General features: G+C 45.1%; 1 protein-coding gene across 1 annotated transcript in view; it reads left to right on the forward strand.

Moving 5' to 3' along the window:
• LOC124716776 (PHD finger protein rhinoceros) overlaps window positions 1-26,840 on the forward strand; it is a 227,976-nt gene that overhangs the window by 13,594 nt on the left and 187,542 nt on the right. The window contains exons 3-4 of the mRNA XM_047243323.1: window positions 2,246-2,255; window positions 21,465-21,762. Coding sequence (XP_047099279.1) covers window positions 2,246-2,255; window positions 21,465-21,762 — 308 coding nt within the window. The remainder of the gene's footprint in view (window positions 1-2,245; window positions 2,256-21,464; window positions 21,763-26,840) is intronic.

Consider the following 26,840-nt stretch of genomic DNA (forward strand, 5'->3'; position numbering starts at 1 on the left):
TCCCCAGTGAATGTCATATTCAATATTTCCAGGGCCAGGAAGTTACTTTCACATCAATATCTCCTTGAAAAGTATGTTGAACGTAAAAATCAACAACAATGAATGAAATTTGAATTTTTAAATTGTTTTTGTGGTGGTCATAATGTTGATAATACACGTTACTGGAAGTGCATTATATTGTTAAGAGTTTGCTAAAACCCTGCTTATACATCAGTACCTATTTAAGCAGCGTGTTGTTAATACCATTCAACAAACAATTAAGGATTTTCTTTTTTCAATTTTTTCTGGTGGATATAATGTAATGGTAATGCACGTTATAGAAAATGCCTTAGTATTGCTAGTTTTAACACAATACTGCTTCCCAGCACCATACTTATTTCTGTTATTAATGAAGACCACACCTAGGGTGATACCTATCTACCTCTATCACGACTATTCCTTTACAACTTTATTTCCTTCTATCAGTCACTAGTATGTACTATATCAAGGTATAATTGAAATAGATAAGAAACGGTAGTACACCAGTTCTTCTCTGCCACATCCCACAAGGCACGCCATCACTCCCTTGACTGTAAGCAAACCCTCCCGTTTCCCTGGGCCCTGTGGAGGTCGTTATAGTGGTATCTGCCACTTGCGTTGTCTGCCGGCTCTGTGGTTGTAGAGGACAAACGACTCCCCTGTGGCTTGCCGCCAGTGAGAAGCTCACCTACAGCCTGAACGGCATCGCCCTGCTTCTGTAATGTACAGGGCGATTCAAAAAGAATACCACAACTTTAGGAATTTAAAACTCTGCAACGACAAAAGGCAGAGCTAAGCACTATCTGTCGGCGAATTAAGGGAGCTATAAAGTTTCATTTAGTTGTACATTTGTTCGCTTGAGGCGCTGTTGACTAGGCGTCAGCGTCAGTTGATGCTAAGATGGCGACCGCTCAACAGAAAGCTTTTTGTGTTATTGAGTACGGCAGAAGTGAATCGACGACAGTTGTTCAGCGTGCATTTCGAACGAAGTATGGTGTTAAACCTCCTGATGGGTGGTGTATTAAACGTTGGTATAAACAGTTTACAGAGAATGGGTGTTTGTGCATAGGGAAAAGTTCTGGACGGCCGAGAACGAGTGATGAAAATGTAGTACGCATCCAGCAAGCATTTGTTCGCAGCCCAGGAAAATCGACTCGCAGAGCTAGCAGAGAGCTGCAAATTCCACAATTTCAGCAGGATGGAGCGCCACCACATTGGCACTTATCTGTCCATAACTACCTAAACGTCAACTACCCGAGGCGATGGATCGGCCGCCAGGCAGCCCGCGACAGAGCACTTCATCACTGGCCTCCAAGAAGGCCTGATCTTACCCCCTGCAATTTTTTCTTATGGCGGTATGTTAAGGATATGGTGTTTCGGCCACCTCTCCCAGCCACCATTGATGATTTGAAACGAGAAATAACAGCAGCTATCCAAACTGTTACGCCTGATATGCTACAGAGAGTGTGGAACGAGTCAGAGTATCGGGTTGATATTGCTCGTGTGTCTGGAGGGGGCCATATTAAACTTCTCTGGCTTGTTTTTGAGTGAAAAAAAACTTTTTGAATACTCTTTGTAATGATGTACACTCCTGGAAATGGAAAAAAGAACACATTGACACCGGTGTGTCAGACCCACCATACTTGCTCCGGACACTGCGAGAGGGCTGTACAAGCAATGATCACACGCACGGCACAGGGGACACAGCAGGAACCGCGGTGTTGGCCGTCGAATGGCGCTAGCTGCGCAGCATTTGTGCACCGCCGCCGTCAGTGTCAGCCAGTTTGCCGTGGCATACGGAGCTCCATCGCAGTCTTTAACACTGGTAGCATGCCGCGACAGCGTGGACGTGAACCGTATGTGCAGTTGACGGAATTTGAGCGAGGGCGTATAGTGGGCATGCGGGAGGCCGGGTGGACGTACCGCCGAATTGCTCAACACGTGGGACGTGAGGTCTCCACAGTACATCGATGTTGTCGCCAGTGGTCGGCGGAAGGTGCACGTGCCCGTCGACCTGGGACCGGACCGCAGCGACGCACGGATGCACGCCAAGACCGTAGGATCCTACGCAGTGCCGTAGGGGACCGCACCGCCACTTCCCAGCAAATTAGGGACACTGTTGCTCCTGGGGTATCGGCGAGGACTATTCGCAACCGTCTCCATGAAGCTGGGCTACGGTCCCGCACACCGTTAGGCCGTCTTCCACTCACGCCCCAGCATCGTGCAGCCCGCCTCCAGTGGTGTCGCGACAGGCGTGAATGGAGGGACGAATGGAGACGTGTCGTCTTCAGCGATGAGAGTCGCTTCTGCCTTGGTGCCAATGATGGTCGTATGCGTGTTTGGCGCCGTGCAGGTGAGCGCCACAATCAGGACTGCATACAACCGAAGCACACAGGGCCAACACCCGGCATCATGGTGTGGGGAGCGATCTCCTACACTGGCCGTACACCACTGGTGATCGTCCAGGGGACACTGAATAGTGCACGGTACATCCAAACCGTCATCGAAACCATCGTTCTACCATTCCTAGACCGGCAAGGGAACTTGGTGTTCCAACAGGACACTGCACGTCCGCATGTATCCCGTGCCACCCAACGTGCTCTAGAAGGTGTAAGTCAACTACGCTGGCCAGCAAGATCTCCGGATCTGTCCCCCATTGAGCATGTTTGGGACTGGATGAAGCGTCGTCTCACGCGGTCTGCACGTCCAGCACGAACGCTAGTCCAACTGAGGCGCCAGGTGGAAATGGCATGGCAAGCCGTTCCACAGGACTACATCCAGCATCTCTATGATCGTCTCCATGGGAGAATAGCAGCCTGCATTGCTGCGAAAGGTGGATATACACTGTACTATTGCCGACATTGTGCATGCTCTGTTGCCTGTGTCTATGTGCCTGTGGTTCTGTCAGTGTGATCATGTGATGTATCTGACCCCAGGAATGTGTCAATAAAGTTTCCCCTTCCTGGGACAATGAATTCACGGTGTTCTTATTTCAATTTCCAGGAGTGTATAACAGAAGGTTATATTATGTTTCTTTCATTAAATACACATTTTTAAAGTTGTGGTATTCTTTTTGAATCACCCTGTACTTCCTGCTTCGGCGAACACTCCGATAGCGGCTGCAACTGTTGATCTCAGCTGTCTTCTCTCGTTCCTTCTCGATCTTCTGTGGCAACCTCTCGCAGTGCAGTAGATGCGGGTCTATCAAGAAGGTAATGCGCTTCCGAAGTCGTTCTTAAAATAGCGTCGGCAGTGTTGTGCAAAATCTGTCATTTTGTGTCGCAACGCGGTATCTCCTTGACATCGAAGGTTCGGTGCCAATTCGGTTGCTGCCAGTCGGTATCAGTGACGTCAGCATATAGCGGACATCGCCGTATGGTAAGTTCTGGCGTCGCTTCGTCACATTTGGAGAATTGTCTTCACCCAATTCGTTACCCATCAAGAAATGTGTCTGGCCATAACATTCTTTGATTGTTCCGCGTGATGGCTCATTATAACTACAACATATGAAATATTAGTTCAGTTTATTAAATGAATGATTAAAAGAGATTTGCTTAACCTGATTCAGTCCTTTGGAGGAGTTCTTGATAATTTACAACTGTGAGTGACCATTAAAGCATCACTTAATGCACTAATTAAAAAACTCTCCTCTTGAAGTGGAATGTTCAACTTTTACAAAAGCACATCTTCCATCTGCGACTTGAATAACTCATTGGTCCTACTCAACGATGCTGACTACTTCATCTGAGTTCACAAACTGTGGAAGAAAGCCTTTATGCTCGGCTCCACATTGACCTCTGTGTGAGGGCGCTGCTGTGCTGAGAGAGGTGGCGTGTCTTCTTCGGCCTCTCACATTCGTGGTTGTGGATTGCACCGAGACACCGCTAATGTCTGTGGTATCAATGTGCATTGCCGACTTTGGTGTGGCGCCATGATCTTTGGACGATACCACATCTGGCCTCTTGAGGGATACAGACGCCGCATTATCAACCTGTGCTTTATGTCTGGGAGAAAACTGCAGGTGCGTCTCGCTGTTTGGGAATCATCCCACCGTTTCGCCTACAGGAGGAGGATCGGATTGTAAATTTTCTGCTTGCTCGTGTCCGTATTCCTGTTAAATTCTGCTGTTCATGGCACTGTTCATCTTCAATCAATACATCGCCCATTTTTTCCGTATCTGGGGTAGAGTGCACATATTCCAGGTGTTACTTTCAACGCCGCAAATCAGACATCACCGAAGCCTCTCATCAACCCGCATAGTACCCTCTTAATTGCCGGTGCTGGTGTTAAGATCGGAAGCCTTTGTGCCCAAGTACTTGCACAGCATCCCACGATCACAGTTAGGATACTGATATCATATTGTCACGTAGATGAATGGCGATCACTAACTTAACGAAAGTTTATTCAGCTCTAGCACATACAACAATGAGGAGCGAGCTGCCTCCGTCCAGAACACTACAATATATATATATATATATATATATATATATATATATATATATATATATATATATATATACAGCTACAGAACATTCCAGTACAATGATTCTTGACATTTGTGGATACTTCTAGAATATACTTGAAATATACTTGAACCGAATATAGAAATTACAATTGTACAGTCCAGGTGAGTTTTGAAATCACGACCCTCCATGCAACAGTTTCGTATCATAACCACTACACCACGGTGCTACTCGGTTTCTTCTACGACATTGCTCCCTCCTTAAGAGAACAGCGTCTCGATGTTACGTCTTAGAACTTCCTTTGCCTCTACGCTCTTCGTCGCCTTTCGGCTTGTTGCCTGTCGCTGGAGCTTCGAATTTACCCTGGGTTGCTGGATCCTTACAGGCCTTCATTCGAAGGACATGGACCGTATCTCTGATCTTTCGTCGTCTTGCGTCGGGGTCGAAATCTTCAACTTCATATGTAACATCAGACAACTGTCTCACAACCTTATAAGGTCCAAAGTAGCGCCTGAGGAGCTTCTCAGAGAGACCAACCTTCCGAACAGGAGTGAAGATCCAGACGAGGTCACCAGGCTGGTAGACAACAGGGCGGTGGCTCACGTCATACCTTCGGCGATCGTTTTCTTGAGCCTGCAGCGTGCGGAGCCGAGCTAACTGCCGAGCTTCCTCAGCTTTGATTAACACCTGGCCGGTGTAGTCGTCGTCCACGTCATCAAGATGTAACGGAAATACAGTGTCCATCGTCGTAGTCGCCTCACGCCCACGCCCCAGGAAAAATTGCGTAAATCCTGTGGTGTCTTGTTTGGCGGTGTTAAAGGCAAACGTCACGAAAGGTAGTACTTCATCCCACTTGCTCTGCTCAACACTGACGAACATTGATAGCATGTCGGCCAAGGTCGTATTAAGGCGTTCAGTAAGCCCGTTACGGCTGTTTTCACGGCTTTTGTAAAGGCATAGCCTGTCAGATAATCAGTGCAAACAATAATCCATCTGTTACCACTAGCAGATGTTGGAAATCGTCCTAGGAGATCAATCCCAACGTGGTGGAAAGGGGTTTTGGCTGGTGTAATTGGTATGAGTCGGCCAGGTGGTTTCTGAGGAACTGCCTTTCCCCTCTGGCACTCTCGACAGTGCGACACATAGTGACGGACACTCCTAAATAAACCTGGCCAGAAAAATCTCTTGCGGATTCTATCGTATGTCTTATGTAGTGGCACACAGTTGCTGTCATCGTAACGTTCTCTTCTTCTTCTGTCTCCGATAGATTGCGATTTGCTGAATACGGCTCGAACTCGGGTTTCTCGCCACGTAAACGGAGTTTCTGTCGTAGCCTGCTGGAAGCCACTGTGTCTTCGATAATGTGCGCTATCACACATTCCAATTCCCAGCGCCTCCACCAGAATAATGTCACGTAGCAGAAGGTGTAATTAGATGAATGACGAACACTAACTTCACTCAGCGAAGGTTTATTCAGCACTTGCACACTCAAGAACGCGGAGCGAACTGCCTCCGGCCAGAACACATACAGCATATATACAGCTACAGAACATTCCAGTACAATGATTCTTGACATTTGTGGATACTTCTGGAATGTACAGGAACCGAATATAGAAATTAAAATTGTACAGTCCAGGTGAGTTTTGAACTCACCACCCTCCATGTAACACTTTAGTATCACAACCAGTACACCACGGTGTTATTCAACTTCATCTGTGACAATGTGTTCTTATTATTTGCCCCGGTTGCTTATAACCGTAACTGGTGTGACTAATAATTTTCTTCGTCGTATTTCTGCTTCTGTTGCTCATTCCTTCGATATCAGGAAACGGCCCATGTCGCATTCTTTACGGAACCGAACTGTCTTGTCTAAAACAGCTTCAAATTTCTCTTTACTGTACAAATGTATTGTGTTCAATACTTGACTTAAAATGTGTAACCCAGAAAAGAGTTTAGAAAAGGTTTGGAATTATGTTTAAAGTTTGTTTGAAGTAGCTAAGTAGTCTCATCATCAAACCTTGAGTGAGTATAGTCTGGGTAATTCATGATCCATTTGAAGCAAAAGCTAGTTTGCCACATAGCTCAATGTTTACGATGTCATATCTCGTGCACTGTGTGTCGTACAATTATTTGACTTTGCAGGTACATATGGTATTATATTTGTATAGTGTCAGCAAAGTGTGTTACAAGAGTTAGTAGTGCAGAAATAGTAAATTAAAACATCATGGCTGCTGCTGATGTTTTACTGCCGATGAGCGGAAATGTAGCAAGCAATAAAGTTTTTTTTGTTTCCTTAGTGTGTTGCGGTATCATCTAGAAAAAAAGTTTCGTAAAGATTTGAAATTATCTGCAAGTTTGTTACAACTGGCTGAGTGCTCCCGTTCTCAGATACTGGATGAATATAGTCGGGATAGTTTGCATGCCGTGAGTTACGCTGCACCAACTTTCCTTTTGGAGAATACCCTCTGGAGCACTGCTTATCAATGGCAAGACGTACAAATTTGCAGTCAGGGTGCGTGGGATAACCCCGAGAGTGCTCCTGCTGTCATACCCCCGACCTTAACTCAGGGTATAGCTCCAGTGTGTCTAGTATGTAGACGAGTTGGTTGTGGGCCCTCAACTGACCTGTCTCTAACCAACACACGGCCATCATTGGCACTGAGGCAGAACCAGGTTTCATCAGAAAACACAATAGGCTTCCACTCTGCCCTCCAATGAGCTCTCGTTTAACACCATCGCATTTGCACCCGTTTAGTGATATAAATGTGCATGTTAATGAATTTTTCTTTTATCGAAATGGCGTGTAAGGAGTCTGTTTACAGGTGATGTATACGTGATTAGTGTTAACATTAATGAACATATTGTTTTTTAGCGCTGTTCATGCAGCTGCACGTAAAATCTACGGTTTTTTCTACAGGCCACTAGTTTTTAAATAAAAGTTCGTCCGTGGCATAGGAAGCGTTGTCCAAGAGAAATGCTTATAGGTCTGATTTAAAAATGTCTTTGCTGTCTGTCAGTTTTCTTATGTTACGGGGTAAATAATATATAATTTCTTGTATTTATTTAAACCCTTTCCGAGCCACAGACAGCTTTAATAATGGGTAAAAAAGACCATTCTTGCCTTTAGTGTTGTAGTTATGGACATCACTACTCTTCTCAAGTTGTGACTGTTTATTGGTGACGATTTCATTAGCAGGTACAGGTATTGTGATGGTGCAGTAATAATGCATAATTCTCAACTAAATAACGACGAACACACAAGATATTATTTTTACTGTTCGCTTTTGTGCAATCAATACTTTGTATCCAAGTGGTGAATTTACCCCAGAAAATTATTCCATATGACAGTACTGAGTGGACATATGTCAGGAGGCTGATTCGTTTGTTTCGAAGGCTAACGGTAATGGGATGCCAAAGTAGCTGAACATAATTGTTTGGAAAGCTTAGTAATATGTTCAGTTCAAGAATTCATCAACGCGAATTCTGCTATGGAATAGAACTAGTTGTTTAGGAGAAATGAGTTTAGGTAGAAAGGAATTATAGACATTGACTGAGAGTGGGCATTGATTTAAATCAACGGTGAAGAAAATTCATGCCAGACTGGGATTCAAACTCGGGCCTGCTGCTTACCAGGCAGATGCGCTGACCGCTGAGCCATCCGGATGCAGTGGTGACCACAAGTACGCGGACTGCCCCAGCACCCACACACTATTAATGTGGTGCCTCTGCCCGTTATTCCTGTAAGAGTTATGGCCTGGTGTGCATGCGCACCGAAGAGATCATTGGCCGTCATTGCCTTAATTACATATGTATGTGGTATCTGTTCTTTTGACATGTCCGAAAGAACAGACACCATTCTCATCCAGCAGCCACTAAGAATTAAGGCACATTGTAATTACAGACATTGACTGTGAGACGGCATTGATTTAAATCAATGGGGAAAGTTGAATATTTACGTCGGATCAGAATTCGAACCCGAGTCTCGTGCTTACTAGGCGGATACTCTGACCAAAAGTCATCTGGACACAGTGACCATCGCTGTTGCACCGCCTATCGTAGCGTGCCTCCCACCAGACACACGATTTTAGGTTAGGTCGTCACATATCGCATATTTTATGTTACTCAGTAAATGATCAAAAGCTTTTGTTGGTGCTCACTGAACTCCTTTCTGACCCACTTGGACTATTCTACCCCATTTACTGACTCCTGTTCATGTGCTACATCAACTGTTAGTACAGTTTTATATTTGTAGTTACTGGATATAGTGCGTCTTCTTTTTCAAAATTTAGCTCCCTAATACCTGAATAAATTACTTCTTCAAAGAAATTAATAGAAAGCCATATTTTGTAACCAGCAATGAAATTTCATGGAGTATGTAAGGTCAGATGAGAGTTATGTTGTACCTGTCAGATATAACTGAGTAGGTGACCTATTTATAGCAACAAGTATTTGAGAAACTGAACACTGACAACACTCGATTTAGTAAAAGATTTTATCATTCTGATAATACATTAGTAGGTGAACCGTCAATTAGGGCGGTTCACAAACAACTGAAGTACACATGTTATTCCAAAAACGTTATCGTGGAAGTAGGGGCCAGGAAGTGCTGGTGAAATAAAACACACTGATAAAGTTATCTTTTTTATTTTAAAAGGCTTTCTCAATAATAAATTTTTAAGTCTGGCAATTAAAAAAAAACATTTCAAAACAATTTCGAATAGCTGACAAATTTTCTTTATGGAAAGGAGATTGCCAGGTATGACATTAACAACTTCCCAATAGAAAAATTTTAACACACACACACACACACACACACACACATATAAGACAACAATTAAAAAAAACTCTTTTAAATAGCTGGCAAATTTTCTCTATGTAAAGGATATTGCAAGGTATGACGTTAACAACTTCCCCATAATAAGATTTTAAACTTGTTATATCTATAAGAGAACAAGTCCTTAAAAAACACCTTTAGTATCTAGTTTGTACTAAAGCTAAAATAGTTATCTCTCGCGAGTTAAATAGCTTACATTACACCTGGCAGTTGTTGCAAGATAAATGTGAATAAGCCAGCACACAAACCTTCACATTAAAGGCAGTTCCCAAAAAAATTTTCCTTAGCTCGGTGAAGGAGTGACACGTGTAAAGGGGCCCAAATCACAATAGGCGGAATAGTTATTGGTGGTATACAGGGCCACAGCAGATCAGCCCAAAAACTTGCATTACAAGCCACCATCTCCGCGAATTACCCAAAACCAGAAGACGTAGCAAGGGCGGTGCCTGTACAGACTCTGAACCACAGAGACACACGACACCGACCCTAAATCATCCAATCGAGGTGTGAATGAAACGGCCCGACCAAGAAGCAATTACCACGTTCCCGCGGACAGGCAAACGAAAACTGTGGTGGGAAGTCCCAACAAAACCACTGGTGAAGAAACTCATACACCTCACTAGAACTTGAAAAACCCCTTTATATATAACTAACTCTGTTACATAAAAACAGTACTCAACTTCTCACACTCCACCACAGCGCCGGGAACACGTTGCACTTCCAAATGCTCGTCAGAGCCAACCGCTGCCGGTGGTTTCAACGGCCGATAAGACGACATACGGTCCCCCTCGCTTATCTCCTGCACCACAGCTTCTAAGCTCCATAAGCCACGTACATGCGGATAAGGCAGACTCAGCCCCTGACAGCCAAGAGGTCGGCCAAAGCACGTGGCGAGCAGTTGACGCCCCCCAACAGCAGTGCCCCGCTCGCGCCACCACCCCTCTCGGTCACCGCCCAGTACGTACCCCTGGACCGTCACGAGACCGCACACTTGCTCCACCTCCCGTCAGAGGGCGCTAGAGATCCAAACAGCGCGTCAAACCGAAAGCGCCACTGCAAACACTAGACGCGAAGCGAAAGCACTCCGCCTGGCGCGCTTTTCGAAGAGCCGGACACAACTACGGCTGAGTAGGACTTAAATGATAAAAAATACTTGGTGGCATGTATTTTAAATGATTGTGTGCAATTCAGGAAACCCTTTGTTCGTGATATTATTGGAAATATTTCACTCTCCCGTTTATACACAGATGAACGTTACACGTACTACACACGAGTACAGCCTGTCCTTTATAATTTGGTCTTGGGCCTGTAATGTGAAACCAATGACCTGCTGCATCAGTTCCAGTGGACTTAACTGAAACCACCTTTCTTGAACCCTGATGCGTCTTGCATTGTAGCTCTGATCTTTTTATTCGTGGCTTTTTCCTAGTGGCAGAGCGGCTCTGCTATTAGGAATTTGAATTCTAGTACAGCATTTTGTTTATTAGGGAAATTCTGAAACTGTCAGAGTCACTCTCCACAGACTGAATACGAACTTTGAAATTTCCATTCGTATTTCGAAGAGTATAAAACCTCAAGGATCCGTTGCTGGTAAAATAAATGCCCCCGAGTATTAGCAGTTCATTATAATTTCCACGTCGCAGTGAAACTCCAGCCACCATAACCATCAAAACAACAGCACCAATCCATCACAACACGCGCAACCAACTAACTTCCCCCCTTGTTACCACAGACGTGCCACACAGTCAACAATCAAACAACTTAATACTTTCTCTGCCGACCACTCTTAAAAGTGCTTGATACACACAAGAAGCTTGCACATAAACTTTACATTATACTATAACATTACAGTGAAAATAATTTAAAACATAGACAAAAGAAACGCAAAACTTTAGAATTCATATTCTTATAAATTACAGTACTGCCTATAGTTGTAATAACAAGGAGCAGATAGCAGCACCTACCAGACCGTTTTATCTTATGGAGCTGCAGCTGCAGCCGTTGCAGTTATACTGACGGTCAACATAAGGCACTTGCCTTCAGTTACACCCAGATTACTAATGAGACCTAGAAACACGCAAGTCCGTAAACAGTATTACTCATGTATGGCGATATTGTTAAAAGTTCAGGTAATCGTATGAACTATTGGAAAATTGTAATAAATTAAAGTAAGTATGTATAAAAAGTATTCTCCTGTGCACTTAATGCCAATGTTTTTTTCATTCATCAGTGTTGTGACTAGTTAGATGCAGTCCACCACGAATTCCTCTCCTGTGCCGACTCTTCATCTCAGAGTAGCACTTGCAACCTACGTCCTCAATTATTTGCTACATGTATTCCAGTCTGTGTCTTCCCCTACAGTTTTTCCCTCTACAGCTCCCTCTAGTAACATGGAAGTTATTCCCTGATGTCTTAACAAATGTTCTATCATACTGTCCCTTCTTCTACTCAGTGTTTTCCATATATTTCTTTCTTCTGCGATTCTGCGCAGAACCTCTTCATTCGTTACCTTATCAGTCCACCTAATTTGCAACTTTCTTCTGTAGCACCACATCTCTGAAATGCTTTTCCCACAGGCCATGTTTCACTACCAAACAGTGCTGTGCTCCAAACGTAGATTCTCAGAAATTTCTTCCTCAAATTAAGGCTTACGTTTGATACTAATAGACTTTTCTTGCCCAGGAATGCCCTTTTTGTCAGTGCTAGTCTGCTTTTGATGTCATCCTTGCTCTGTACGTCATTGGTTATTTTGACGCTTAGTAGCAGAATTCCCTAAATTCATCTACTTCCTGATCATCAATCCTGAGGTGAAGTTTCTCGCCGTTATCATTTCTGCTACTTCTCATTACATTCATCTTTCTTCGATTTACTCTCAGTCCATCCTCTTCACTTTCACTGAGGATAGCAATGTCATCAGCGAATCTTACCACTGATATCGTTTCAATTTCAATTTTAACTCCACTCTTGAAATTTTCTTTATTTCTATCATTGGTTCTTCGAGGTTTAGAATCAACAGTAGGGGCAAAAGACTACATCCCTGCCTTACACACTTTTTAATCTGAGCACTTCTTTCTTGGTCTTCCACTCTTGTTATTCCCTCTTGCTCATTTAATATATTGTATATAACCCGTCTCTCCCTATAGCTTACCACTGTTTTCCTCAGAATTTCAAACATCTTGCTGCATTTTGCATTGTCGAACGCTTTTTCCTGGTCGACAAATCCTATGGAAGTGCCTTGAGTTTTCTTTACGCTAGCTTCCGTTATCAACTGCAACGTCAGAACTGCCTCTATGGTGCCTTTATCTTTCCTAAATCCAAACTGATCTTATCTAACACACCCTTAGTTTTCTTTTCCATTCTTGTGCATGTTATTCTTGTCAGCAGCTTGGACGCTTGAGCTGTTAAACTGATTGTGTGAAAATTCTCGCACTTTTCGGCTGTTGCAGTCTTCGCGATTGAGTGAAGGATACTTTTCTGAAAGTCAAATGCTATATCGCCAAACTCATACATTCTACACACCAATGTGAATAGTCGTTCTGTTGCCACTTCGCCCAATGATTTTAGAAATTCTGATGGAATGTTATTTATCCCTTCTGCCTTATTCGATCTTAAGTCTTCCAAAGCTCTTTTAAATTCTGATTCTAGTATTGGGTACCCTCTCTCTTTTATATTGATGCCAGTTTCTTCTTTCACGTCACCAGGTAGCTCTGCCCCCTCGCAGAGGCCTTCAGTGTACTCTTTCCACCTATCTGCTCTCTCCCCTGCATTTAACAGTGGAATTCCAACTGCACTCTTAATATTACAGCCCTTGCTTTTAGTATCACCAAATGTTGTTTTGACTTTCCTATATGATGAGCCAGTCCTTCCAACAATCATTTCTTTTCGATTTCTTCACATTTTTCATGCAGCCATTTCGTCTTAGCTTCCCTGCACTTCCTATTTATTTCATTCTTCAGGGACTTGTATTTCTGTATATATGAATCTCCCTGAACATTTTTCTACTTCCTTCTTTCATCGATCAACTGCAGTACTTCTTTTGTTAACCATGGCTTCTTCGCAGTTTCCTTCTTTGCAATGATGTTTTTCTTTCCAGCTATTGTGACTGCCCCTTTTAGAGATGTCCATTCCACTTCAACTGAACTGCCTACTGCGCTGTTCCTTACTGCAGTATCTACAGCATTAGAGAACTTCAAGCGTATCTCTTCATTCCTTAGTACTTCCGTATCCCAATTCTTTGCGTATTGATGCTTTCTGACTAATCTCTTAATCTTAGGCCTATTCTTCGTCACTATTAAATTATGTTCCCTGCCTATATTGCTTCTGAGCATGCCATCCAATATCTGATTTCGGAATCTCTGTCTGTCAATGATGTAATCTGAAATCTTCCCGTGTCTTCCGATCTTTTCCAAGTGATTCTTCAACAGAGTATTCGCCATTACTAGGTGAAATTTATTGCAGAACTCAGTTTGTTTTTTTCCTCTCTCATGCCTAATACCAAGGCCATATTCTCCCGTAACCCGTTCTCCTACTGCTTCCCCTACAAGCACAATCCAGTCCCCCATTGGATTTTCATCTCCATTTACATACTGAATTACCCTTTCAATGTCGTCATATACTTTCTCTGTCTCTTCCTCTTCAGCTTGTGATGTCGGCATGTATACCTGAAGAATCATTATCGCTGTTGGTTTGCTGTCGAGTCTGATGAGAACAACCCTGTCACTAAACTGTTCACAGTAACACACTCTCTGCCCTACCTTCCTATTCATAACGAATCCTACTCACGTTATACTATTCGCTGCTGCAGTTGATATTACCCTGGACTCGTCTGAGCAGAAATCCTTGTCTCCTTTCCATTTCACTTCACTGACCGCTACTATATCTAAAGTGATCCTTTGAATTTCCCTTTTCAGATTTTCTAGCTTTCCTACCACGTTCAAGCTTCTGACATTTCACGGCGCGAGTCGTAGAACGTTATCATTTCGTTGGTTATTCAATCTTTTTCTCATCGTCACCTTGCCCTTGGCAATCCCCTCCCGGAGATCCAAATGGGGGACTGTCCTGGAATCTTTTGCCAAAGGAGAGACCATCGTGAGACTTTTTCAGTTACAGGCCACATGTTTTGTGGATACATGTTATGTGTCTTTAATGCAATGGTTTCCATTGCCCTCTGCATCCTCATCCCGTTGATCATTGCTGATTCTTTCGCTTTTTAGGGGCAGTTTCCCGTCCCCAAGGACAAGATATTGCCCTGAACCTCTGGCCGCTCTTCCACTCTCTTTGACAATGTCGTTGGCAGGAAGATGGTGACTTGTAATTCCGAAAGTCTTCGGCGGCGGATGCTGATAAGTTCTATTCAAACTCTAAGTGGTAACGGGGTGCGAACTCAGGACCGATAACGTTTTGATTACTGTTCAAAGACGCTACCGCTAGACCAGTGGTTCATTGTTAGTATTGTACTAAATGAATAGTTCATTCTCTGTCTCTGCGTGTTACTACCCCATGAGCGTTCACCTGAATTCACCCATTCGGGCCTGTACCTATTTCTAAACTTGACAAAACTAAATATTTCTCACCTTTCACATTACAAAATATTTATTGAACTTCGTAGCCATATTCTGACCGATGTTCGTAACGTATTCTCCTATTTTGGTAAGACCCTTTATAATATCAAACTTTATCACTTAAGTGCAGAACTGTTCGGATGGTTCGATCCACAATAGAAGAATGTCCTAACCGTCACACGAAATAAATCACTGCCTGCCTTCCGCACAACTTCTGTGCGTTTGTGTTTCCGTTAAGTTTCTGCAACAGCAGTTACCCCCGGTAAGAGTCGACGAAAGCTGTGGTCAGCTGCTGTAGGACTTCGCGTGATAATTGAGGTAAAAGTACGAAAATTGATCGCCAGCTTTGAGGGAGAAAATTTTCTCCTACATTTCTGAAGGAAACGTGACTGAAATTGAATTTTGAACTTTGAGTTTATCTGAAATCTTTTGTTTAAAGAAAACGACTTTACTTTTAAACAGAAATAAAAATTTTGCAGATACATTAAACGTAGAATACATAACTCTAAGGTTAATGTATCTGCAAACTCAAACACAAGATGGATAAGCTGGCTATAATATAACTGTATGACACTTGTTATAAATGCAAAACTCTGTTGCGAAATGTGAGTTAAAAAAGTTGTCATGTTAATAACTACTTTAGAAAATTTGGCCAAGAAAACTTACTCAAACTGAAAAATGTTCTCAGAAAATTTAAACAAGAAAAGTGGCCATACCATTCATAAACAATTCTTTAGCTTTGAGGGATCGTTTCAACATCGTATTCTTACGATGTTTATGATTACAAATTTTTGTTGTAATATGAACTTCTGAAAAACATTTGTACCCTCAAACTTGTCTCTTTAATTTACCTGAATAGAGGAAACAGGAAACTTGTTAAGGTAAACAACAGTTTAAAGGCAATTACCTGAAGTATTCTGTTTTCCAAGACTGCAGCGCACATTTCGGAATACTGCATGTGCTCTCACAGTTCTGAAAATGGTTGAGCAACGTAAGAAGTGCCTTTCCTTGAGCGTGTAGATACTGAGACGCCGCTGTTGAGGTGAAGTTGCGGATGAGTGACCATAATTGTGCTCTTGGTAGCTGCATCCAACGTCAAATCGTGGTGCACTCCTCAACATAAATAATAGGGTCGGCTTTCCCCACCATCTGCTTCTGCCACTTCCGATATTGGAGATGATTGCACTAACTCTGAATTCTCAACATTACTAACGTGAGGACGGAACTGGAGATGCTTCCGAACCCTCCGACTACCTATCCGTATCTGTCTTTTTACCGCAGCGCACACGGGTCGGCGTCACAATGTTACCCTGTCCCAGAAAAGGAGCACCTAAAGTGGATCCCCTCCATATCTGCTCCTACATTACTGATCGAAACCTAGTCGACCTGACTTACCGTCTGTCAGTTTGTTTCACAGAATAAGAATTAATGATTAACTTAAAATTGTTAACATTTGTTGCATTACCTATCTTCATTCATATATGTTGAATGACGTCGCTTTCTACATGCCATGTCTTCCCCCAAGACGATCGTACCGTTGGTATGAGAAATTTCTCGTACAAAATTGTTATAAATTATGAAAATTTCTGAAACTAAATTTAGTTTACGTTACAACGTCGCTGTATAAATGTTAGAGAACAAATAAATAATTTTTATAAATGAACTTAACTTCGTATCTAGCTGAAATTGTCCAAATAATTACAATAACTTCTCGTGTGTGTGTGTGTGTGTGTGTGTGTGTGTGTGTGTGTGTGTGTGTGTCATGAACAAAGGGGCTAACAGCCAGTCACTCTAGAAGTAACCAAAAAACTGAGTAAAAGGAAGCGTATGTCAGAGGGTTTGGCATATTCGTGTAGAATTTGCATGTACCATAAATTGCAATGGAAACCAATTACCTTGCAGTTTATAAGCATCCCTTTTGTATGATGCGAATTCACAGCTCACGACATTAAGGGATGAGGGAGATCCCATTTTCAGAGAATCAGTTCGTTTGAAAAACGTCATTAACAATGTCTCCTTCTGCTTCCTCTAACGGGATTTGTTTTAACATTAGTATCGCCCGCAAAAAGTACCAATTCTGCTTGCTGAATGTTAAGTGAAAGGTCATTCACATATACAGGGTGATTTTTTCCACTGCGTACAAAGTATAGGGATTGATCGATGAGACGATACGGAACAAATAAGGGCTAATGAACTTAAATCTACAAATGCATGGTTTCGATGCTAGAGACCTTTTATTCAGTCATGCATTGTTATAGAGACTGCGGCCCAATACGCGCTGTACCACGCAAAATGGCTCTGAGCACTATGGGACTTAACTTCTGAGGTCATCAGTCCCCTAGAACTTAGAACTACTTCAACCTAACTAACCTAAGGAAATCACACACATCCATGCCCGAGACAGGATTCGAACCTGCGACCCTTGCGGTCGCGCAGTTCCAGACTGTAGCGCCTACAACCGCTCGGCCACCCCGACCGGCCTCTACCACGCAGCCACAGTTACAGAATGTGTAGAAAATGGTTTCCGTGTGCCTCAATGCATGCGTGTACGCGCCGTAGCATGTTCTACCTCAAACATTTACATCGGCCAAGGTGCATCCGAACAGCGTCAAAGGCAGCATGAATACGCTGCGCCAGTGTCTCCACGTCTGGAAGGGGCTCTGCATAGACGATACTTTTGAGACGGCCCCATAACCAGATGTCGCACGGGTTGACATCAGGTGAACGAGTACGCCATGCAACTTGACACCCTCGTACGATCAATCGACCAGGGATGACACGACTGAGTTGCGTCCGGACGTTAACAGCGAAGTGGGCTGAGGACCATCATGTGGTAGACAGATAAAGCTTAGAATCGTCAGTGGCACTTCTTCCAGCAGTGGAAACAAAGTCACCCGCAAGAAACGCTGATAGTTTCTGCCTGTTAGGCGACGCAGAAGGAAGACTGGTCCCAAAATACGATCGCCAATTATAACAGTCCACACATTCCGGCTGCATGGATGCTAATGATTCGCTATCACCATACCATGCGGATTCTGCGTAGTATCCCACAGACGATTGTTATGAAAGTTGAAGATACCACTCCGCGTAAAGGTAACCTGATCTCTGAACAGGATGGATGACAGAGATCCCGGAATCGTAGTTGCCTGGCGAAGAAACCGATGACAAAACCGCTCTCAATGTGGACAGTCTGTCGCTAGTAAGCTCTGCACACGCTGTAAGAGAAACGGATAATAACAACTGCCGTAGAGAATGTTCTATACAATCGTCTGGCTTACCCTGTACTGGCGGGCCAAGTCCCTGATACTCACACGGCGGTCGCCTTCCACAGCGTTAATCACATTTTCATGCAAGTATGGTTTCCGAACGTTCCGACTAGATCCTTCATTATTTCCTGCTTTCTGAAACTACCGTGTCTCAGACAAACGGCGAAACACTATTGCAAACACTGAAGGTTGTGGTTGTTGTCGGCGGGGATAGGTCTCCTGATACTACCTTGCTGCCCGCCGCCCGTCGCCATTTTCCTTTCCGTAAGTAAACACCACGTGGGCAAGCTGTCGATTAAAATACGGAACCATTGTGTACCACACTGTATCACACCCACTAGAAGGTGAATCGGACACGACATTACCAATTATTGTGGCAGGAGACAGCGCTAGGGCATGACGTATGAGGAAAAGTACCACCCTCTAGGAGGAGACTATGCATATCGTAACTGTGGCGGCTTGGTGCAGCGCGCATTAGACCACAGTCTCTGTAACAAAGTATGAATGAATAAATGGTCTCTAGCATGGAAACCATGCGTTTCTGGACATAAGCTCATTAGAACTTTTTTGTTCCGTATCCTCTCATCGATCAGTCCCTAGAATTTGTATACAGTGGAAAAAATCACCCTGTATAAGGAATATGAGTGGACCCAAGAGTGAACCCTGCGGGACTCTCTTTGTGATTTCGCATCAGTCACTAAAACTTTTTATCTTGCGACCACTGCCTGAATTGTGAAATGTTTTTATTCTATTTGTGAAGTACGACTGAAACCAGCTGTGTTGAAAGCCATCAATTCCATGAAACAAATGATAATTAATTGAAACCCTCAGCTGCCGGCAGGTGTTGTTGATATACCTCGATGTGGATAGCTGAAAATGTGTGCCCCGGTCCGGACTCGAACCCGGGATCTCCTGCTTACATGGCAGATGCTCTATCCATCTGAGCCACCGAGGACACAGATGAATAGCGCGACTGCAGGAACTTATCCCTTACACGCTTCCCGTGAGACCCACATTCCCAACTGTCCAACTCTACTTACGTAATGTACTTAATAGATATTTGCCCATCCACTCATTATTCGCTCACACTAAGGTGACGATTCCAGTAAGAGCTCGGGCAACCTGTGCGCATACGCACAGATAAAGGTCGATGGCTGGGTAGCCTTTAACTATATATAAAAGATAGTAAATGTTCTCGAAAGAACAGATACCATTGATGACGGTGCAGCTTCTCTAGAATAAATGATGATTAATTGAAACTCTCAGCTGCCGACAGGTGTTGTTAATATACCCCGGTGGGGTTCCTGAAAATGTGTGCCCCGACCATGACTCTGGGATCTTTTGCTTACATGGCAGACAATCTGTCCATCTGAGCCATCGAGGACGCGGGAAGCGTGCAAGGGATAAGTCCCTGCAGTCACTATTCATCTGTGTCCTCGGTGGTTCAGGTGGATAGAGCGGCTGCAATGTAAGCAATAGATCCCTGGTTCGAGTCCCGGTCGGGGCACACATTTTCAGCTGCCTCCACCGAGGTATATCAACAACACCTGTCAACAGCTGAGGGTGTCAATTAATTATCATTTATTCTAGAGAAGATGCACCTTCATCAATGGTATCTGCTCTTTCGAGAACAGTTACTATCTTCATATACCCAGGTGATCAAAAAGTCAGGATAAAATTGAAAACTGAATAAATCACGGAATAATGTAGATAGAGAGGTACAAATTGACACACATGCATGGAATGACTTGGGGTTTTATTAGAACCAAAAAAATACAAAAGTTCAAAAAACGTCCGACAGATGGCGTTTCATCCGATCAGAATAGCAATAATTAGCATAACAAAGTAAGACAAAGCAAAGATGATGTTCTTTACAGGAAATGCTCAATATGTCCACCATCATTCCTCACCAATAGCTGTAGTCGAAGAATAATGTTTGTGAACAGCACTGTAAAGCATGTCCGGAGTTATTGTGAGGCATTGGCGTCGGATGTTGTCTTTCAGCATCCCTAGAGATGTCGGTCGATCACGATACACTTGCGACTTCAGGTAACCCCAAAGCCAATAATCGCACGAACTGAAGTCTGGGGACCTGGGAGGCCAAGCATGAGGAAAGTGGCGGCTGAGCACACGATCATCACCAAACGACGCGCGCAAGAGATTTTTCACGCGTCTAGGAATATGGGTTGGAGCGCCATGCTGCATAAACGTCGTACGTTCCAGCAGGTGTTTATCAGCCAGGCTGGGGATGATGCGATTCTGTAACATACCGTATCGACGCACCTCTCACCCGTCACAGTAGCAGTTACAAAACCAGAATCACGCATTTCCTCGAAGAAAAAAGGCCCGATGACGGTAGATGTGGTAAATCCAACCCATACCGTGACTTTCTCGTCGTGCAACGGAGTTTCCACGACAGTTCTAGGATTTTCGGTAGCCCAAATTCTGCAGTTGTGGGCGTTGACAGACCCTCGGAGCGTGATATGAGCTTCGTCGGTCCACAACACGTTACTCAACCAATCGTCATCTTCCGCCATCTTTTGAAACGCCCACACCGCAAATGCCCTCCACTTCACTAAATCGCCAGGTAACAGTTCATGATGCCGATGGATTTTGTACGGATAGCATCGGAGGGTACGCCTAAGTGCCAACCAAACAGTAGTGTATGGAATGCCGGTGCGACGTGCGACTGCACGAGCGCTGACTTTCCCGTGCATAGACAAACCCGCTACAGTCTCCATTTCTTCCTGAACTGTCTCAGCAGCATTACGCCTTGAGCTCGGTCGGCCACTACCGGGTCTATCGTCTGAACAACCCGCAGCTTCGAACTTCGAAACCATTCTCGCCACAGCTGCATTTGTCAACGGACCTTTACCCGTTCGAATCCCCTTCCTATGGCGATAGGATCGTAACGCTGAACTAGCACATTCCCCATTCTGACAATACAGCTTCACTAAAAGCGACTTTTCGGTAACGTCGACGTGCTGCGACTGCTGGCGCATCGTATTCTCTCTCTCATTACAGCTCCTTTTAAACACGATTGTCATGCGCAGTCACTGACGTTTTGCTGTTCAGCGCCATCTGTCGGACATTTTGTGAACTTTGTTCTTTTTTTTTTTGTTCTAACAAAACCCCAGGTCATTCCAAGCATGTGTGTCAATCTGTACCTCTCCATCTACTTTATTCCGTGGTTTATTAGGTTTTCAAATTTATGCTGACTTTTTGATCTCCCGGTATATAATTCCACGAAACTTAAGTTATTGTAAACGCTGTGGTAGGATGACATTTGGAGGGGCCCGCCGCCGCCGCCGTTGCAGGTGAGGTGCCGTGCAAGCTGGGCCTGGGCTTCAAGGAGGACGCGGCGGACCTGCGCTCCAGCACGGAGGAGCTGGACCTGGGCGACGACGACCCGGTGGGCTGCGAGGAGCGGCCGCGCAGCCGGCGCGGCTCCGCGCGCTCCGCCCGCGCCCTCGGCATCAAGCAGGAGGCCGGCGGCCGGCCGCGCGGGGGCTCGCTCTCCAAGTACGAGCTGGACGCCGCCGCCGCAGCCTCCGCGCACGAGCGCAAGGACTCCCTCTCCATCGTCAGCACCGGCAGGACGTCGCGGCTCTCCTCCGTAGGTGGGTCCCACTCTCTCTGCGCACCTCGGTGTCCGGCCGTCTGCCGCTCCGCCGATCGCGTAATCTCTCGGTTTCGCAAGTTGTCATCGTCAGCCTGCACGCTTTAGTTGCCATTGTCGTTCTAGGTAAGAACTTGTATGTCATTAAGCAGTGCCATATTCCTCTCGAATTTCTTCTCACATGATCATCCGGTGTCCCAAAAATGGTTCAAATGGCTCTGTGCACTATGGGACTTAACTTCTAAGGTCACCAGTCCCCTAGAACTTAGAACTACTTAAACCTAACTAACCTAAGGACATCACACACATCCATGCCCGAGGCAGGATTCGAACCTGCGACCGTAGCGGTCGCGCGGTTCCAGACTGTAGTGCCTAGAACCGCTCGGCCACCCCGGCCGGCCCAGTGTCCCAGGCCAGCCGAATGTTGTATATTCAGCTGACAGGCGACACCACAGTAGGGGTTCGACCATCGATAGTCTAACAAGAAACTGAATAGGGAAGTGAAAAGCTATCGCATGATGATGTTTAGTTTGTCGGGCGCTCAACTACACGGTCATCAGCACCTGTACAAAGTCCCAATCTTTACTCATTCCATTATTTTTTACACTATCACGAATTATGGTGTTTTGATGATGATGATCATCATCATCATCATAAAAAAAGCGATCGGCCCAACAAACTGGCCGGCCGGTGTGGCTGTGCGGTTAAAGGCGCTTCAGTCTGGAACCGCGTGACCGCTACGGTCGCAGGTTCGAATCCTGCCTCGGGCATGGATGTCTGTGATGTCCTTAGGTTAGTTAGGTTTAATTAGTTCTAAGTTCTAGGCGACTGATGACCTCAGAAGTTAAGTCGCATAGTGCTCAGAGCCATTTGAACCATTAGCCAACCCAACAAACTACAAATTTCCACCTGCAGTCATCATCAACCATTCGACGTCCACTGTTACGCATAGGCCTCCTCTAGGCTTTTGCACACATTACCTCCTTCAGCTACATTACGTGATCAGAAGTATCCCACCACCTCTAAGCCGACAAATAATTTTGGGTTTACCAAACATTCAGCAACCATTCGCAAAATCATGTTTTATTTATTCACTTATGCAAATCTATTTCATCTGATTAACAGCCACCATCGGTGCTTTCAACCAATATGTGTCCTGAGTAGTAATACTGTCTTAAGCGGAGCTCACTTTGTTTGACCTCTCTTTAAGACTGTATTACTACTCAGGACACATATTGGTTGAAAGCACCGATGGTGGCTGTTAATCAGATGAAATAGATTTGCATAAGTGAATAAATAAAACATGATTTTGCGACTGGTTGCTGAATATTTGGTAATTTTATGGTTTACGGTCGCTGCATGATTGGGGAACCACATGGAGCCCCCCCCCCCCCCCCCCCCCATGTCTAGTGCGGACACATTGGGTGAGGTGTTTGAATCTCTGTAGAGAACTAATACGTCATTCTTTCTCAACAGCGGAAAGCACAGAAGGTAGTCGTGTTGGACGCTAGAGTCTAGTGCGAATTCTACGACTGTCACGTCCTGTCCTTGATGATACGTTTCAAACAGGATAGCAACTGCTACTGTCCGTCACTGCCAGCCTCCAAGCGAACATAGTGTCTACTGGACACCTATAGTGGGATAACTCGTAAAGTTTCTGGAAAGTACATAAAACTACACGCCTTCGGTGGTGCAAAGAATACATAAACTAGACGGAAGTTGACTGGTGGTGGGTAGTGTGGGTCTACGAGTCGAGATTTTTCCTGCTGTCATTGGATGTGGGGCGTCGAGTCCACCGACAGCCCAATGAGGCGTTCAACCGTCTGTGTGCAGAATGTGTTCTTCAGTGTAGAAGTGATTCTGTGATATTTTTACGGCCTTTTCGGGAAGGTTACTAGGGCGCATACATTTACGTTAGAGTGAAGACGAGTCGTCACGTTTATTGTAACATGTTCAGTGATCAAATGTACAGTCACATTAACTTAACCACTGTCTATGTTTGAAGTCAACGTGTAACAATCACCTACAAAGGCAGGTGACTCCACTAACAGTGGAGGATGTATACGGTGTTACAAAAAGGTTCGGCCAAACTTTCAGGGAACATTCCTCCCACACAAATAAAGAAAATATGTTATGTGGACATGTGTCCGGAAACGCTTACTTTCCATGCTAGAGCTCATTTTATTACTTCTCTTCAAATCACATTAACCATGGAATGGAAACACACAGCAACAGAACGTACCAGCGTGACTTCAAACACTTTGTTACAGGAAATGTTCAAAATGTCCTCCGTTAGCGAGGATACGTGCATCCACCCTCCGTCGCATGGAATCCCTGGTGCGCTGATGCAGACCCTGGAGAATGGCGTATTGTATCACAGCCGTCCACAATACGAGCACGAAGAGTCTCTACATTTGGTACCGGGGTTGCGTAGACAAGAGCTTTCAAATGCCCCCATAAATGAAAGTCAAGAGGGTTGAGGTCAGGAGAGCGTGGAGGCCATGGAATTGGTCCGCCTCTACCAATCCATCGGTCACCGAATCTGTTGTTGAGAAGCATACGAACACTTCGGCTGAAATGTGCAGGAGCTCCATCGTGCATGAACCACATGTTTTGTCGTATTTGTAAAGGCACATGTTCTAGTAGCACAGGTAGAGTATCCCGTATGAAATCATGATAACGTCCTCCATTGAGCGTAAGTGGAAGAACATGGGGCCCAATCAAGACATCACCAACAATGCCTGCCCAAACGTTCACATAAAATCTGTGTTGATGACGTGATTGCACAATTGCGTGCGGATTCTCGTCAGCCCACACATGTTGATTGTGAAAATTTACAATTTGATCACGTTGGAATGAAGCCTCATCTGTCTCGATACAAACGTACCGCGCCACGGCTACTGCCCCGTGCTAATCCATACATCAAATGGCTATCTGCCAACTCCGCATTTGTAAACATTGCACTGACTGCAAAACCACGTTCGTGATGAACGCTAACCTGTTGATGCTACGTACTGATGTGCTTGACGCTAGTACTGTAGAGCAATGAGTCGCATGTCAACACAACCACCGAAGTCAACATTACCTTCCTTCAATTGGGCCAACTGGCGGTGAATCGAGGAAGTATAGTACATACTGACGAAACTAGAATGAGCTCTATCATGGGAATTAAGCGTTTCCGGACACATGTCTACATAACATCTTTTCTTTATTTGTGTGTGAGGAATGTTTCCTGAAAGTTTGGCCGAACCTTTTTGTAACACCCTGTATAAAGCATCTCAGGAGGACCAGGGGGTTACAATGCGGTCGTTGTCGTAATTCGGAAACGGAGCGATTCCCCTGACGTCCAAAGCGATCATTGGCTTTCGGAAACAGCCAAGTTTTTACACTATTCATATACCTCTGTGGTTAAAGTAACTGTGCATAGCAAAATGAAGCTGTCCGAAATCGATGCCAAGACAACCGTGGTACACCACGAGCTATAGGTGACAGAGGTGAACGACAGCTGCAGAAATGTTTGTGGATAAGCAGCAGCTGACAGCGCAGATAAGGTAAGTGGCTGCCAACAGTGTCTCCTCAACGTACATTGCTGCTTATGGGCCCCCACAGCAGGTTCATGGTTCGTGCACCCATGCTGACTGCTGTTCATCGGCTGCGAAGGCTGGAATTTGCGCGCCAGTACGTCCACTGAGTGCCGATAGGTGGCCTTTTCAGAAGAATCGAGTTTTATTCTCGACCGAACAGATGGCCAATGGCGTGTACAGCCCCGCAACAATCGTCGGAAGGGTCCAAGCTGGAGGAGGTAGCTTCATGGCCTGGGAAATGTTTTTGTGGCACTCTCTCTGGGAGGAACAGCGGATCAACTCAAGTACGCATGTGCCTTCAGCACGTCCACACCTACATGTAGGTGTGAGCGAGGCATGTAGGTCCTGGGATTGCAGAACATAACGTGTCACACAGCTCACATTGTGTGTGCATGTTGAATTTAATCCAGTCGAGAATCTGTGGGACCACCTGGATAGTGCTGTTCGTGCCATGGATCCTCAACAGAGACCTAGTACAACTGGCCACAGCAGTGGACTTACCACAGCTTCCAGAGCTCTCTTCCTGCGCGTCTGTGGTGCAAAATGTGGTTATTCAGGCTTTTGACAAGTGCGCACATTAATTTGACTGAATCATGTATATCTTTTTGATAAATATGCTACGGACAGTTCCTTGTTCCTCACTGAGAACAGACTCGTTCATAGGGCTGCACACGTACGTTCCACACTTTGCGGTCTTTATTGATGTTACGCCACAGAAAATTTCGGGAGATACTCGGAACAGGAAGTGAAAATTAGCAATAAAAAATCCTGCAGTTTGGCGGCTCTACTGGAGCTAATCGTCAGTGAGTGGCTTCACCTGGATGTGCTATACGTGAAGAGACTTTTAGAATCTCTTACTCGGGGTAACGAGGTCAGTATCGAGACTAGGACAGTGTTACGTGGTGTTAGCACTATATCCCCGAGGTTACAAATTTTTAGGCAATTGTGCTTACTTTTACTGTGGAAGCGACCGGTCGGTCTATGGCGACCGATACACAGTACTTCGTATGCTCCGTCGCCTGTGACAGCGTCTCCCCACTGGTTGCGCCTCTGTGGTGGCTGGACTGGAGCCCACACAGCCTTTCAGAGGATAGACCGTCCCCGCCCCCGCACAGCTCTAGCCTCCCTAGGCGGGGCGGCAGTGAGGGGTGAGTGTTCCCCCTCCAACGCCGGCGGCTGAGAGCGCCGACCTGTTGCCGCCTTGCACTGTATGCAACCTGCAGTGCACGGCGGCTGCCGTCCCTAGCGGGCATGGCAGCCTTGGCCACCGCGCTCACACCTAGGTCTGCGTCGCCGGCAGCTGCAAGACCAGGTGTCACACGCCGCCGTCGGTACAGTTGGCTTTTCAGCGTTTCCTGTCGGACGAGGCAAAGATATCCCGAGGGAACCATCCAGTCGGCCGCGGGCTGGACGCTGTTTCCATTCCTCCTCGCTAGTCAAAACTGTCTTAAACCTGGAACCTTAACTTTCTTACCGACTGAGCTATGCAGGCACG

Source organism: Schistocerca piceifrons, chromosome 9 (genome assembly GCF_021461385.2).
Source record: "Schistocerca piceifrons isolate TAMUIC-IGC-003096 chromosome 9, iqSchPice1.1, whole genome shotgun sequence".
NCBI lineage: Eukaryota > Metazoa > Arthropoda > Insecta > Orthoptera > Acrididae > Schistocerca > Schistocerca piceifrons.